We start from the raw sequence: 13,104 nt of genomic DNA, 5'->3' as shown, positions 1-13,104 counted from the left end.
TGTCAGTGGACTGGCAGGGAATGGCTTTCTGGTGATTCTAAGAGCAAGTTAATGATGGAGAAAATGCCTGGGAGCTCTTGGAGGGCCAGATCTGTCCTATCCAGTGGCCCCTTCACACTAACAGTGAGTGCACGCACCTGCATGGGAACACCCTGCTCTGTGGGGCCCTGTGGCACCCAGTGGGGCACAGGACAACCTCATCTTGCCTCCTCCTGTTCTGCTGTCTGCTCTCCACTTCTTAAGAAACTTTGGTAGCATAGGGGAAAGATTACTGTTTATGGGTTTTGTCCAAATATAAATGGAAAAAAAATAAAAGGAAAAAAAACAAAACCAAAACTACAGCTTTTAGAAATTTACCCTTATGCTCCTACCAAAGCTTTCCCAAGCCTAAAGTCTCCCTGAAGCAGCCTGCAAGCCCAGAACTCTCAGGAGAGCTGGGAAGTGGGCTGGGAGAGGCACCTGTACTGGTTACCACCATGCCGGTTACCTCCTTGGGCCACCCAGCCACCACGGGTATTTTCAAAGCTGAGCTGAAGATTTTTCCAGGGACAGGACCTGCCCCAGCCTCTGGGCAATGCCTTGGCACTGGTCTCACTACAATGACACCACTCAGGGCCAAGTACCCTTCCAGGCAGGCCCATAGGGCCACTGTGGGATGGCCAAAGCCCCTCCTATCCCTCTCTCCATGCCAAGTGTGCCCAAGCTGCTGGCTGATGCTGTCTGTCCATCCTTTATTTTGGCTCTCCAAAGGATGCTTCAGGGGCACCCAGTCCCTGAAGAGAGACAGGGCCCCTTCCCTACTCCTTTGATGAGGCAGGGGAGGAGCAAATGACTTTTTTCTCCGCTTTGAGGTTTCAAGTGTCTGCCCTGCTAGAGAGGCCCCACAGGGCTGTGGGGGAGGATCAGCTGCAGCCCCACACCTGTCCTGGCCTCCAGCCCAAGAGGACCACAATACCCCATTTCCTCCACCTTTGTAACCAGCTCACATTTGCCACTGTCTTATTATTGAGATTATTTTTTGCTTTCTAACCATTTCAATTCACAAAAATGTTCTCCTCTCCTCTAACTCTGTCTTTGCCTTCCTCTCTCCCTTCTCTCCCTCTGTGCTCCCCTTTGCAGAACCGCATGCACGAATCTCTCATGCTCTTCGACTCCATCTGTAACAACAAATTCTTCATCGATACCTCCATCATTCTCTTTCTCAACAAGAAAGACCTATTTGCTGAGAAGATCAAGAAGTCACCTCTGACCATCTGCTTCCCTGAGTACACAGGTAGGTCCCGGGGCTGACACAGCACAGCTGCTGTGACACCCACCCTGCGCCACCGGGGCTGGGGGGACAGAGGGGACAGGGTGCCTTTGGGGGTGCAAAAGCACTGCAAGAGCACCTTCAGGAGCTGTGGTGCAGCTCCAGCACCTCACTCATGGGCTGGGGCTGCGTCCTGGTTTGGGCAGTTCTTGTGGCAAAGGTGCCCAAGCAGCTGGTGGGACAGAGAGGGGGTCAAGACAAATGGAGAGGAGATGAAACGTGCCTGAGCACAGGGAGCTGTGGAAAGAAGATTTGGCAGGAGCTGACTGGCCAGCACTGGAGCCATCCTGTTTGCTGGTGGTTCCTGGGAAGCTCCTGTGAGAGGAGGAGCTAAGACTCGTGGTCCTCCAGGCTGCATCCTCCCAGGAGTGCCTTCAAGCTGGGTGTGGCTGGGGGAGGAAAGAGCCCCTTTACAGCAGGAATCTGTGGAACCTCAAGAGAATCATCCATTTTGTACTGAAACCAACATGGCCTGGGGAAAAGGATAAATAACCAAGAAGATGGGCAAGAGTAGATCCTTTGGAATTCTCTAAGGGAAAGAAAAAAGCCAGTTTAAATTCAGGCTCGAACATCCCCTGCAGATACTGAGATGTCTCTGAACTATTCCACCCAGAGCACATCCATCCTGGATGCCAAGCCCTGGGGACAAGGAAGTCCCCCAGCAAGATGGCACCCATTCCCCTACAGCATAAGTACACCAGCATTTGCACCAGAGGCATTCAGGCTTCTCCATCCCGAAGGCACCAGTACTTTCCTCACAAAAGAACAATCCAGACTGTTCCACGTGCAGCTGTATGGCACAGCCAGGCCACTCCATGGAGGGGGACAGCCCAGTGGCACCGGCTCAGCCCCCCTCTCCTTCGGCCACCCATTGCATCAGGAACGAGGGGAACTAGCGAGCTGGGAAAGGAAAACAAATCTCCAGATAATAGCAGCTCTTGCAAAGGCGATTTCAGGGGCGTAACTCAGCTTTGTGGCTTCCCGCGAGGGGCCAGCGCAGCCTCTCCCGCTGCCCTAAGCAGCTTAAGGCAATAATGCACATTTTTCGGCTCAAACATCTGGCGCCTCTCCAGCCCACCTTCCCAAAGCAAAAACTGGGAGTTTTCCCAGCCACAACACGTGTGTCCCCACACGGCTCCTGGGCCACCAGCACCACTCCAGTGCCGGGGTGAGCCCCCAGCCAGCCCAGGTGGGGCACACAGGGGCTCAGCCCCACCAAGGGGGTACAGCCGGTGTTCATGGGTGATGTTGGGGTGGCCACCAGCTCTGCCTGGCCAAGGGGCCACCAGGCCATTCCCCCCCGGGCCAGGAGCACTGTGGGGGTGCCCCATGGGGACATCCCTCAGGCCCGGCCCGGCTAGGCACAGCTGAAGGACCCTGCCCTGCCTGGGGGGACCCTGCCCTGGCCTTCCCGGGGGGAAAAGGGGAGAGAGCGGAGCAGCAACACCCAGGGAAGGAGGAGCCCTCAACAGAGCTTGGGTGTGATGTTTTCAGGGAAAATGGGGCAGAGGCGGGGCAGAAGGGTAATGGGGGTGGGAAGGAGGGAGATGGGAGGAAAACGGACCCTGCTAAGGGGTGAAGGGGAGGGTGGGTGAAAATGAATAATTTTGCCAGTTTCTGTTACAATGAAAGCTCCTCGCGAGCAGCGTGGGGCCGGGTGTGCCGGGAGGGAGGGACGCGGCCCTCAGGCCTGACCCCGCTCTGCCCGCAGGTCCCAACACCTACGAGGATGCGGCCGCCTACATCCAAGCACAATTCGAGAGCAAAAACCGCTCCCCCAACAAGGAGATTTACTGCCACATGACGTGTGCCACAGACACGAACAACATCCAGGTGGTTTTTGACGCCGTCACCGACATCATCATTGCCAACAACCTGCGGGGCTGCGGCTTGTACTGACCCCGCGCGGCGCTCAGCGACTGCTTGGGTGGCGATCCCGCCGCCAGGAGAGAAAAGAAACATAAAAAATAACGGGAAAAAAAACCAACCCCAAAGCAACCACACACAGACACACAGACACACACACGCGCGGGGAAAAAAAAAGAAAAACAAAAAAGAAACGGAAAAAAACAGATTGAAGGAGAGAAAAAAATAGTCATCATAATCATGCGAGTTGGTAAATAAAAAGGCATAAGGAAAAATTATATATATACGTATATATACATATAAAAAATCCACACCCACGTTTTTTAGTTTGTTTTTTTGAATCGCCTTGTCCCACCAGGCTCGTCCCTCAGGCCCGCAGTGTCCCAGCCTGGGGCACCCCCGGGCCGCAGGGCTCTGCCCGGCCCCGCCATCCCACAGCTCCCCGTACCAGGCAGGGAAAGGGGAAAGGGCAGCGCCCGGGGCCCCTCCGGTTCTCCTCCCAGCACTTATTTGACCATGGGCTGCTATTTTTTAATTATGATTATTATGATTCATTATTGTGGGTTGGCTTTTTAAAATTATTGTTATTTTCATTATTTTTTCCCAGCATGGGCAAGGCCGGGCTGCCCCTGCCTGTCCCCGGCCCCGCTGCCACCTTCAGAAACAAAAAGATTTTTTTTTTTTTTTTTTTTTTTTTTTTTTTAAGAAGGAGGGAAAAAATTGGAAACTGCCCCCAGCCATATGTCACAGCTGAAAAAGGAAACAACAAGCAGATCTTCTCCCATTTCCCACCCTGACTGTTCGGGGGGAAGGCTGCAGTGGGGCATCCCCCTCCTGCTTCCTTCCCAAGGTTTCAGGGGGGGTTAGGTTGGATTTTTTGAATTCCCACCCCAATTCAGGCCAAAGCCCTCACCAGCTGGAGCCAGCGGGTTTTCCCCATTTTTTCCCTCCTGGTTTAACAGCTCCTTGCTCCCGGTCACTGCTCACTCTCCAGGTCCGTATCCAAAAAAGCACAGCTCGGCCCCCCCAGCCACGGTCCCCCTCATCCCTCCTTCAGGGCCGACCAGGGACGTCAGGGAGGGCTATACAAATATATATATATTTTGGTTTATTTTATTTTTTGTTTAGAGTATTTTTTTGGTTCTGTTTTGTTATTATTTTTAACTCTTTCCAGTGAATGCTTTTTTGTGCTGCTTTTCTCTCCCCCTCTCCTGCCCCAGTCCTCTCTCCCTTTTAGTGAATGGTGTTTTCTCTCTCATGTGGGGATGTTTGTGCTGCAAAATAAGAAAAAAGGGGAAAAAAAAAGAAAAAAAAAACTTAAAAAAGCAAACTAAAAAAAAAAGCAAGAATGAAAATAATTTAAAAATTTTAAAAAACACACACAAAACCACAAAAAAATAACTTAAAAAATAATAAAAAAACAAGAAAAATCGAATGTAGTGTTTACATTGAAGCCACTGTTTTCATGACCAATCCCTTGTCATTTCTACTTTGATTAGTAACCAGACGTCTTCACAGTTTCACTTTTACGAGTTACCTTTGCTGAAGAAGAGCAGTCACACCTGTTCAAAAGAAAATGAATAAATAAAGAGGAAACTTAAAAAAAGATATTATATATATATATATATAAAAAGCGCCAGGTCTTTCTAAGCCTTTCTATTACCAATCAGTGAGGTTTCTGTGATATATTACACACTGCCAATCTCTTTCTCTGACTAATGGAAAAATTCATGTGTAGCTCAATAAAGAGAATGTTTGTCTGTACCCCGGGCTCTCCCTCCCGTGCCTCGGCCTCCTTCTTTACCCCACGCCTGCCTGCCTCCTTCCAAAGAGAGGAAGAAAAAATACCAAAAATCAGATTCTGGGGGGATTTGCTGCTGGTAGCAGAGGGAGAAGGGAACTATAGATTGGGTGCAAGTATAGAATTTGTGTAAATGTTAAGAAAGCCAGGTGTGGAAGCTCTCTGTTGCTTCCAAAGGAAAGGTTCCCCCCAAAAGATTTCCCCAGGCAAGAAAAGATTTTTATTTCTTTAGAGAATGCAAAGCTAATCACCAGGGTGAGTCCTTCATTTATGGCAACATCAGAAATCCCACAATATTCAAGTTTTCCCCCCGGACATATAATGGAAGGTTTTCCAAGAAAGTTGAGGTTTTCTTCCTCCTGCTCAGGGAGATTCAGGGTTTGTTTGAATTTTTTGGGGGTTGGGGTTTTTTCCCAGTTTGGGTTTTTCCTGCACTCTCCTTCATCCCAGGTCCCCAGCTCCTCTGCCTGCCAGCACTGGTCACTGTGACCAGAGGTGGGACTCTTGGAGAGCCACCAGCCCCTGGGCACAGTGCTGGCACTGCCTGGCACAGGGATGGCTCCGGGCACACCTGATATCCCCTCCCGTACTATGGGAACACTTCCAAACCCCACGGGACCACCCTGGGATGGAGCCATAGGCAAGGTGATCCAGGCATCCAGGACCCCCTGTGCCACCCTGGCGTGTCCCCTGCCCAGCCCCGGGGAGGGAGGGGTGCTTGGCAGAGAGCAGCAGCAGCAGCAGCTCCTGACCAACACGGCTTTTCCAAGGCTCCTGCTGTTTACAGCCACCAGAAGCGTATGCTGGCACTGGGAAAATCGATCAGGCCTCTCCTCAGATGACCTCCCTCCCCAGAGAGGCAGAGCCAGCCAAGAGGCCAGCACTGGTCCTGTGCTCCTGTGCACAAACCAGCCTTTCACGGCTCAAGTAGGTCACTCTGCAGCTCTGCCGCAGGCAAAGGTGCCATCCAGCGGCTGGCCAGGGTCCACTCCTCAGGGAGCTGCCGGGAAAAGTCAGGAGCGCAACAGAAGCCTGGAAAGAACAGCGTGAGTCTCTGAAACACCATGAGAAAACATGAGAAATCACACTACAGAAATTTACAAACAATTTTCAACACTGATCAAGGTTTTATTTTTGTTTCGTTGGGTTTTTTTTAACAGTAAAAACAAAACAGCTGTGTTCAAAGCAAAACCAAAGATCTCAAAAAAATTTTTTGAGGTTTACTAATAGCATTGCAAGGTAAGGCTTCCCAAAGAGTTTTATTGAAATAAATTATTTTCACCTAAACATCGATGCAATTCCTCTCATTAAATTCACCTTCACCTAAAAACCAACAGTAAAAAAATTACCAACAATTCTAGATAATACTGGGCTCCTTCTAAAGGACGGTGAAACTAGAACTCACTCTTCAAAAGTTTAAAAATTAAGTCACTGCCATGTAAAATTCAACTATGTAAGCTAGCGTCAGCGGCGCCAAGGGGATCTCAAAAGTTCTTAAGAAAATCCAGGTTAGCAGGTTGGGCTGCAGCCAGCAAAGGTCCAGCTGCCCCCGTTCCTCCAGTCTTTCTGAATAAACTCAGGGTGAGGTTGTGGGGTTAAAAATGAAATAAAAAGCAAGATAATGGAGCGATCTCCGCACCATCCGGTCTGTGTGGCGCTGGAGTCCAGGACAGGCAGGTTTTGACTCCCTGGGCTCATGGCAACACTGTAACCTCACCTTAGGTCCCTCTTCTTCACTCCATTCCCCTCGGTCCCTCGCTTGTTCCTGGACATAAAGGCAAAGGAAAAGTGCAGCCCTGGGGATGGACAGAGCCAAACCTCTGCCAGTGCAGAAGAGCCCAGCAACAGTGAAATATTTTATGCGGGAATCGGCGCTTTGCTGCACAATTCATGAATTCAGGTTTTTCTGTGTTGTGTAGCCAGACAACTTCATCCATTTTAAGAACCTCCCAGCGAGGCTCCCCCAGCCCTTCAAGCCGCCCTACGTAACACTTCGGCTGCTGAAGGAACAGGGACTGAGGAGCCTGCTCGTCTAACGCAGGGCTTGCTGCAAGCTTCTAAGCTTCCTTTCCTCGGAGTAACTGGCCCTGATCTCGAGCAGAACGTGCCCGTGCACTCCGTGACCTGCACCCACAGCTACCTCAGAACACACTTCCCCAGCCTCTGCTGTGCCGTCAGCCCCATAGCTCATGCCAGCTGCAGAAGTCATGCCCGTGGTTTAGAAATTGCCTTTTGTTGTGTAGAGGATCAACATCACATAGAAAATATTACAAAAAAGGTTAATTTGTCAGCTGTCCAAACATTATTAGACCACATGCTTTATACAGCAGAGAGGCAGCCAGCTCACTCGGCAGCACAGCCAGCTGAACTCTGAAGAGACACTTTCCTGCTGGTATAGAAAGCGCAGGGTTTTTTGTATGTAATTTATTTATTCAACGTTGCTCACGAGGAGGAGGAGGAGGGGCAGCGAGCGCTAAGAGTTTTGCTGCATCTGAAGTCTCCGTTCGGCAGCGGCAGCGAGGGTCCTGCGGCGCAGGGTGGCAGCGTCGGCCGCCGCTCCCTCGGGCAAAGGCTTCTCTGTGCTCAGCTCCTCATCGGAGGTTTTGTTCAAGTAACGCCTGAGGGAGAAAAGGAAAAGATGAGTGAGCAGAACCCACCTCGTTCTGGCTCTGAAAAACGCATTGCCGCAGTCGGGAGGGCTGGAAGGCAAACTAGGAGGAAAATGCCTCAATAAAAGTGCACACAAGTTATGTGCTCCTAAAAAAGCCCACGTCACCTACAACAGGCTCTGCAGAGTTGGCAGAAGCTCTTAGGTTTTGTGCAAGATCTTTGTGCCTTTGGGAAGGAGTCAGTTCTAAAGGTCAGGGCTGTCCTCAGCTCAGAGCCATTCACAGCAGGTGAGTTACTGAGTCCCTCTGTTCCTGTTACTCCACGCCTCAGCCTCTGGCACTGCCTACCACAACAAGGCACTGCCCGATGGCAGCAGGTAAGCCAGGGACAGAAGGGGCACTAGGGGCTGCACACTCTAAGGCCAGAGGGCAAGGAAGCTGCTGCCACAGTTAATATCCCAGTGAATTCTTACACTTTAATGGCAAAAAAACAGTAGTTTGAAATTCAACAGCTCTTCAAACCAGTAAACCAGAAAGTCAAAAATACTCTGTCTTCCTAAAAGACATTTTTTCAAACATCAAGGAAAAATTAAGTCTAAGAGCAAGTCTGTTTATAGACTTATAAATGGTGTCACACCCCCAGGTATGTATAAGGCATTTCAGTGTGGAAAAGAAAAAGAGCAGCAGTAGCCTGACAACACCAGAGAACCCAGAACTCAGTGGGGTTGTTGTAGACCCTCTCAGCAGTGTCCCTACAATACAAGGAAGGGAAAACACTTGTTAAAAACACTACAAAGTTTTTTCTACATCACTAAAGTGCTTTTCCTTTTCTGCTTAATCAGCAACTGGATGCTAATAAAGTTTACCAACGTAACTGGAATACCAGTAAAAAAGTTGAATTCAACCTGTAACAGCTATTACTGGTTGGGCTAAAAGAAACAGTTCAAGTTGGTCCCTCTCTCTTCAGCAGTGCTGACTGGCTGGTGCTGAGCACCTCTGGTGAGATCTAGTAAGGGTCACCTGTCAGATCTGCACTGCTCTGGGCTCTGTATCTGGAAAAAGTGGTGCCTGACAGGAATTTCAGCTGTAAGAGCACAGGTAGTGAGGGCTGACATCTGTGCCAGGAGCCAAACTAAAGACTGCTAAAGAACTCAGCCCAAGTAACCTGTTCTCAGTACATTCTTAGACTAAAGCCCACTGAAGCTGGAAAAATCAGCCTTTGATTTCAAAGAGCTTTGGATGAACTGCACAGGAAGCTGTGTGCATGTTGGGACACATGATGCTATTTCTGAGTTGGGTTTAGCAGTACAGCATCCTGAGCCTGCTGTGGCAGATGTATTAATTCCTCTCACTGCTTTTCATATCAACCCAGGCTCTCAGTGGTCCAAATCCATTTGAAACCCATTCTGGGGGACTCCACTGAGTGGGAAGAGTGGAGTTTTAGGAAGGAACATACTTTCGAGCTTGTTGCAACAAGTCCTCCTTCCGCTGAACCAGCATTCGCTGCCTCTCATCGGCTGACTTGGAAAAGCGACTTCCTCTGGCCTCAAAATCTTCTGCTTCATTAGGTTCTGCTTCCATCTCGTTGAATTCCACCATTTCTTCCAGTCTGGAGTTCAGTTCAAGTGGCACTCTCTCAGTCTAAGCGAAAAGGAAATAAAGCATACATCTTTGCAAAATTTGGGCTTCTTTGCATCAAAACAAGAAGCTACAAATAATTGTCATTTTCTGAGGCACTGGAAGAAACCAGAGTCTCACCTGCTATACCCAATTCCTTTGGGTTCCTTTGAAAAACACAGCCAAAAAACAGAACAAAGCTATTTCAAGCCATGCTCAAAGATCCTGTATCCTATAACGCTGTATCTTTTATGCCATGTTTGAAAGTAATGTCAAAGACAAACATTAATTACTCATAATTAATGCTCTCTGAAAATGGGACATTTGAAAGTCAGATTCTGCAGCTGACTTGACAAGTGATGCAACAGTAAAGAGTTGAAAAAGCAGAAATCCACATACTAAGGAAAGAATAACAAATGTATTTGCAAAGATAATTTGTGCTCAAGAAGGGAATTTATGAGGCTTCGGTTCGCTGGGTTCTGCAGCACCCAAATCATCCTGGTTTAGACTGCTGGAGCAAGGCTGGCAACTGTCCCAAGCACAGTGTGCCAAGAGAGGAGCTGGCAGCCCCCACATGGCACCTCTCCCCCCTGACAGCCAGCTGATAACACTAACCCGAAAACTGAGCTGCTGGATGATGGTGTGGGTGCACAGCAGAGGGGAAACAGCAATCCTGATCACACCCTGCCACACACCATCAGATCAGCCCCCGATGCAGAGATGCAGAGCCACGGCCAGAGCCAGGAGTGGTGGCATCAAGAAACAAATCACCCCAGGGAAGCGCTGAAGGCTGTAGCCATCATTTGGTATCCCAGAGAACAACTCAAGCCAGTGAGATGCTCCAAGGCAGCACTGGCCAAGGCAGCTCCTACTGCCTGGTTTGGGCCTTTGGCAGAGCTGCCAAGGAGCAGCAATGGCTGATTCCCCGGGACTGCTGCTCCAGCCCCAACAGCCCAGACATGGCAGCATCTCAGTACAACACACAGGCTCAGGCAGCTGAGGTGCAAAACCAGTTGAGTCATGCCAAAGCCCTAGAGACAGGCCAGTAATGCCATTTCCCCGACACAACGCCTTCAGAGAGCAAACACGGAGACAAATGTCACTTCCCATTAGGTAGGTGAGCCAAGCAGGAATCCCAGAGCCCAAGTCAGCACAGTACAGACACTGCAACCACAAACACAAGTGTGGGTGTTCAGCCTCTCTCAGCAAAACCACCAGTGCTGCAATTTACCAAAGCGCACACAAATGCACTGGGGTAACATAAGGGCAACCACTGGACTTCCTCAAAGCACTGCTACCTGCCTGAGGAGGGAGGGACAGCCCCACAGAATGATCCCATGGATTGTACTGGGGACCAAGATGACCTCGGCAGACCCAGTGGAACAAGTACAGAGCAACTCAATTGCTGCTTACAATTCCCACACAGGTGGGCAGGGAAAAAGGAAGCTTTGCTGGAGGAAGCAGTGAGGAGGCCACTCATTGCTGTCAATGTTCAGACAAGATCACTCCTTTGTCCCCCTGGGCCATTTGTATCAGAAGATGTAAGTTGGCTTACCTAAGGTTTGGGGGTTTTTCATAAGGTTACAGAGATTCAAACATCCATACCTAGAGCCAATCCTCTAACTGAGCACAGGAACAGTCACCAAGGAGGTTTTAGAGAAAAACTATCACAACTAATTGCAGTAAAGGTTATGACAAGCCTCAGTAATGCACTGGAACACAGGTGCAGAAGCCTGCGTACTACAGAAACTATTCTTCTTTCAGGCTCCAAGAGAAAAAGTTTCATGAAAGCCACGGGATACCTCAGAAGTGTCTCAAAATTGCCACCAAGTACTTAGGCAAGGGAAGGCATCTAGCACAGGAATGGAGAGGAGGCAGAGCATTATGCACATCACTGGAAGCATCAGCATTCCCATGCACAGCTGGAGGGAAGCACATGCACAGTGTCTCAGTGTCTCACTAAGGGTACAGGCAGGACTGATAGAGGCTGTCAGTATTTAGAGCATTATCTCACAAACATGTAACATGGTTTTATACCACGCTGGTGCTCAGAGATGCCACTCAACTACCATTACATTGTATCAGCACTTATTCCCCAAAACCATAAGGTACAATTGGGGGAAAAACAGTCATTAGCTCTATCTTAAAACCTTTGAACTCTAAGTAGAATGAAGTCATAATATGACATAAGGCACTAGGAAAACCAACACTACTCACGAAGAAGGGTTCTTTTATTTGAGTGTCTTAGCTGCCCTAAGAAGTGTTGTTTCCAACAAGCAGAACTGATGGGTTGTTGTTGATCTCCACTTGCTGTTGGAGATCTACAAAGACTCCCAGTGGGTATGCTGGGATAAAAAAAAAAGGTAGAATGCTTGAAAAACTTACTTTAAAGCTGCAGCCCAAAGGAACTGGAGTTTCCACAGTCTCTCTCAGAGACTGTGTCATAAGGTGTCAATGTCTATCTATCCACAGTTTGGAAATTTAAGTCATATTGAGAGCAGATTATGGCAGCTTCTTATATCCCTTTCCACTTGCATTCAAAAAGCTTCTAAAAACTCCAGTGAACCCTGCTGAAGTAGCTTGTTTGCTGCTTGCCCTTTTCTCACAGACAAGCCTTTGACTGACTACAGGAACAGATTCTTCTGGCAAGCAGAGAGAGACATACCAGGTATTTGGTTGCAAATTAAAATCAAAATCAAGGGGACACAAAAGTGACAGGAGTTTCCTAGAGCCAGAGGCTCCCAAGGCTCCTCTCCACAACAGAAATACTCTCAACAGCAAGGAGTAAAGCAAGACTCCTTGGTAGAACTCTGAGTTCTGTAAGAAGAGTGAGCAGCTTGCCCAAAGGCAGCCTAAGCTAACACTAAATGCACAAAGCATTTCTGAGGCAGGACGAGGACAGCAGCCCCCTCCAGCTTCCACAACACTACCCAGCAGCATGTTTCTCTCTGTGCATGGCAGTCTCAGTCTCCCACCTCAGGTCCTGCCTATGATTCCCCCCTCTGGCACAGTACATATCCATCCAGGAAAACCCTCACAGAGGCCACCAGTTCATTCCCCACAAGTTGCCACCAGCAGCCCAACTAAACTACAGGATATTCACAACTGTTCCACTGTCTCCAGGTCATCTCTGTGCTATCCTACATGATAAAAACGGGTTCTCCATCCAAACCACCATTTGCTCCAGCCAGAACACATCATCTGAGCAGAGCTCAGCAGCACTGCAAAGCAAAAAGGCATCTCTATTAGAGAACATGTGCTGTGATGTATGGACACCACTCCCGGGTTTTTCAGGTTCTGTAAGGAAGGACAGAAATACAGGCAGTGCCAGGCAGGACGGAAGAAAGATGAACAGCAACACAATCACTCACAGTGGGATGTGAAGCCAGAATCAAGCTAAGGATAACTGGTTAGATACCATTTGTACCAACAGAGGTTTCTCTCATTAAAGAGCAAATGCCTCCAAAACCTTCAAAGAAACCCAAAAATGCTTGATCCAGACCAAGATTTTCATTCCTGCAGTTCTGTAGTTGCTACCTCAGGCTCTTACCAAATATCTGTACCATCACTACCACCTCTTCCTCAGCCTCAACTTCAGAATCAGACCAAATCAAAGGATCTTTTGTCTTGCAACCGGCTAACAAGGAAACCGCCACATTGAATTCCAGGTAGTAACAGGTTGGCTATTCAGGTCACTAAAGGCTGCAGAGAAAGTCACATACCTCACAAATTTACTCAGTAAGCAGAAAGAGAGATTTATAAAACAGAAGCCCTCAGGATGTCACTATTACAGTCAGGGAAAACGGAAGTGAAATGAGATCTTACTTTACTCACAGGGTAATTTTCTTTCCCTGCCACACTTTAGCTAGCACATGCTGCTTAGTAAAGGCCTTAGCAAAGAA

At 48.8% G+C, this 13,104-nt stretch overlaps 2 protein-coding genes across 2 annotated transcripts in view; one reads left to right on the top strand and one right to left on the bottom strand.

The window, feature by feature from the left end:
• The window catches only part of GNAO1 (G protein subunit alpha o1), a 141,233-nt gene extending 136,294 nt beyond the window's left edge, over positions 1-4,939 (top strand). Inside the window, exons 7-8 of the mRNA XM_030955717.1 lie at positions 1,120-1,273; positions 3,021-4,939. Of these exons, the coding sequence (XP_030811577.1) occupies positions 1,120-1,273; positions 3,021-3,208 (342 nt within the window). The 3' untranslated portion in view covers positions 3,209-4,939. The remainder of the gene's footprint in view (positions 1-1,119; positions 1,274-3,020) is intronic.
• A 1,133-nt stretch (positions 4,940-6,072) lies between these two features.
• AMFR (autocrine motility factor receptor) overlaps positions 6,073-13,104 on the bottom strand; it is a 28,115-nt gene continuing 21,083 nt past the window's right edge. The window contains exons 13-14 of the mRNA XM_030956121.1: positions 9,042-9,226; positions 6,073-7,594 (exon numbers count right to left, since the gene is read on the bottom strand). Of these exons, the coding sequence (XP_030811981.1) occupies positions 7,450-7,594; positions 9,042-9,226 (330 nt within the window). The 3' untranslated portion in view covers positions 6,073-7,449. The remainder of the gene's footprint in view (positions 7,595-9,041; positions 9,227-13,104) is intronic.

Source organism: Camarhynchus parvulus, chromosome 11 (genome assembly GCF_901933205.1).
Source record: "Camarhynchus parvulus chromosome 11, STF_HiC, whole genome shotgun sequence".
Taxonomy (NCBI): domain Eukaryota; kingdom Metazoa; phylum Chordata; class Aves; order Passeriformes; family Thraupidae; genus Camarhynchus; species Camarhynchus parvulus.
Note: the sequence above shows the minus strand (reverse complement) of the source record. Positions and strands in the feature narration are given on the sequence as shown.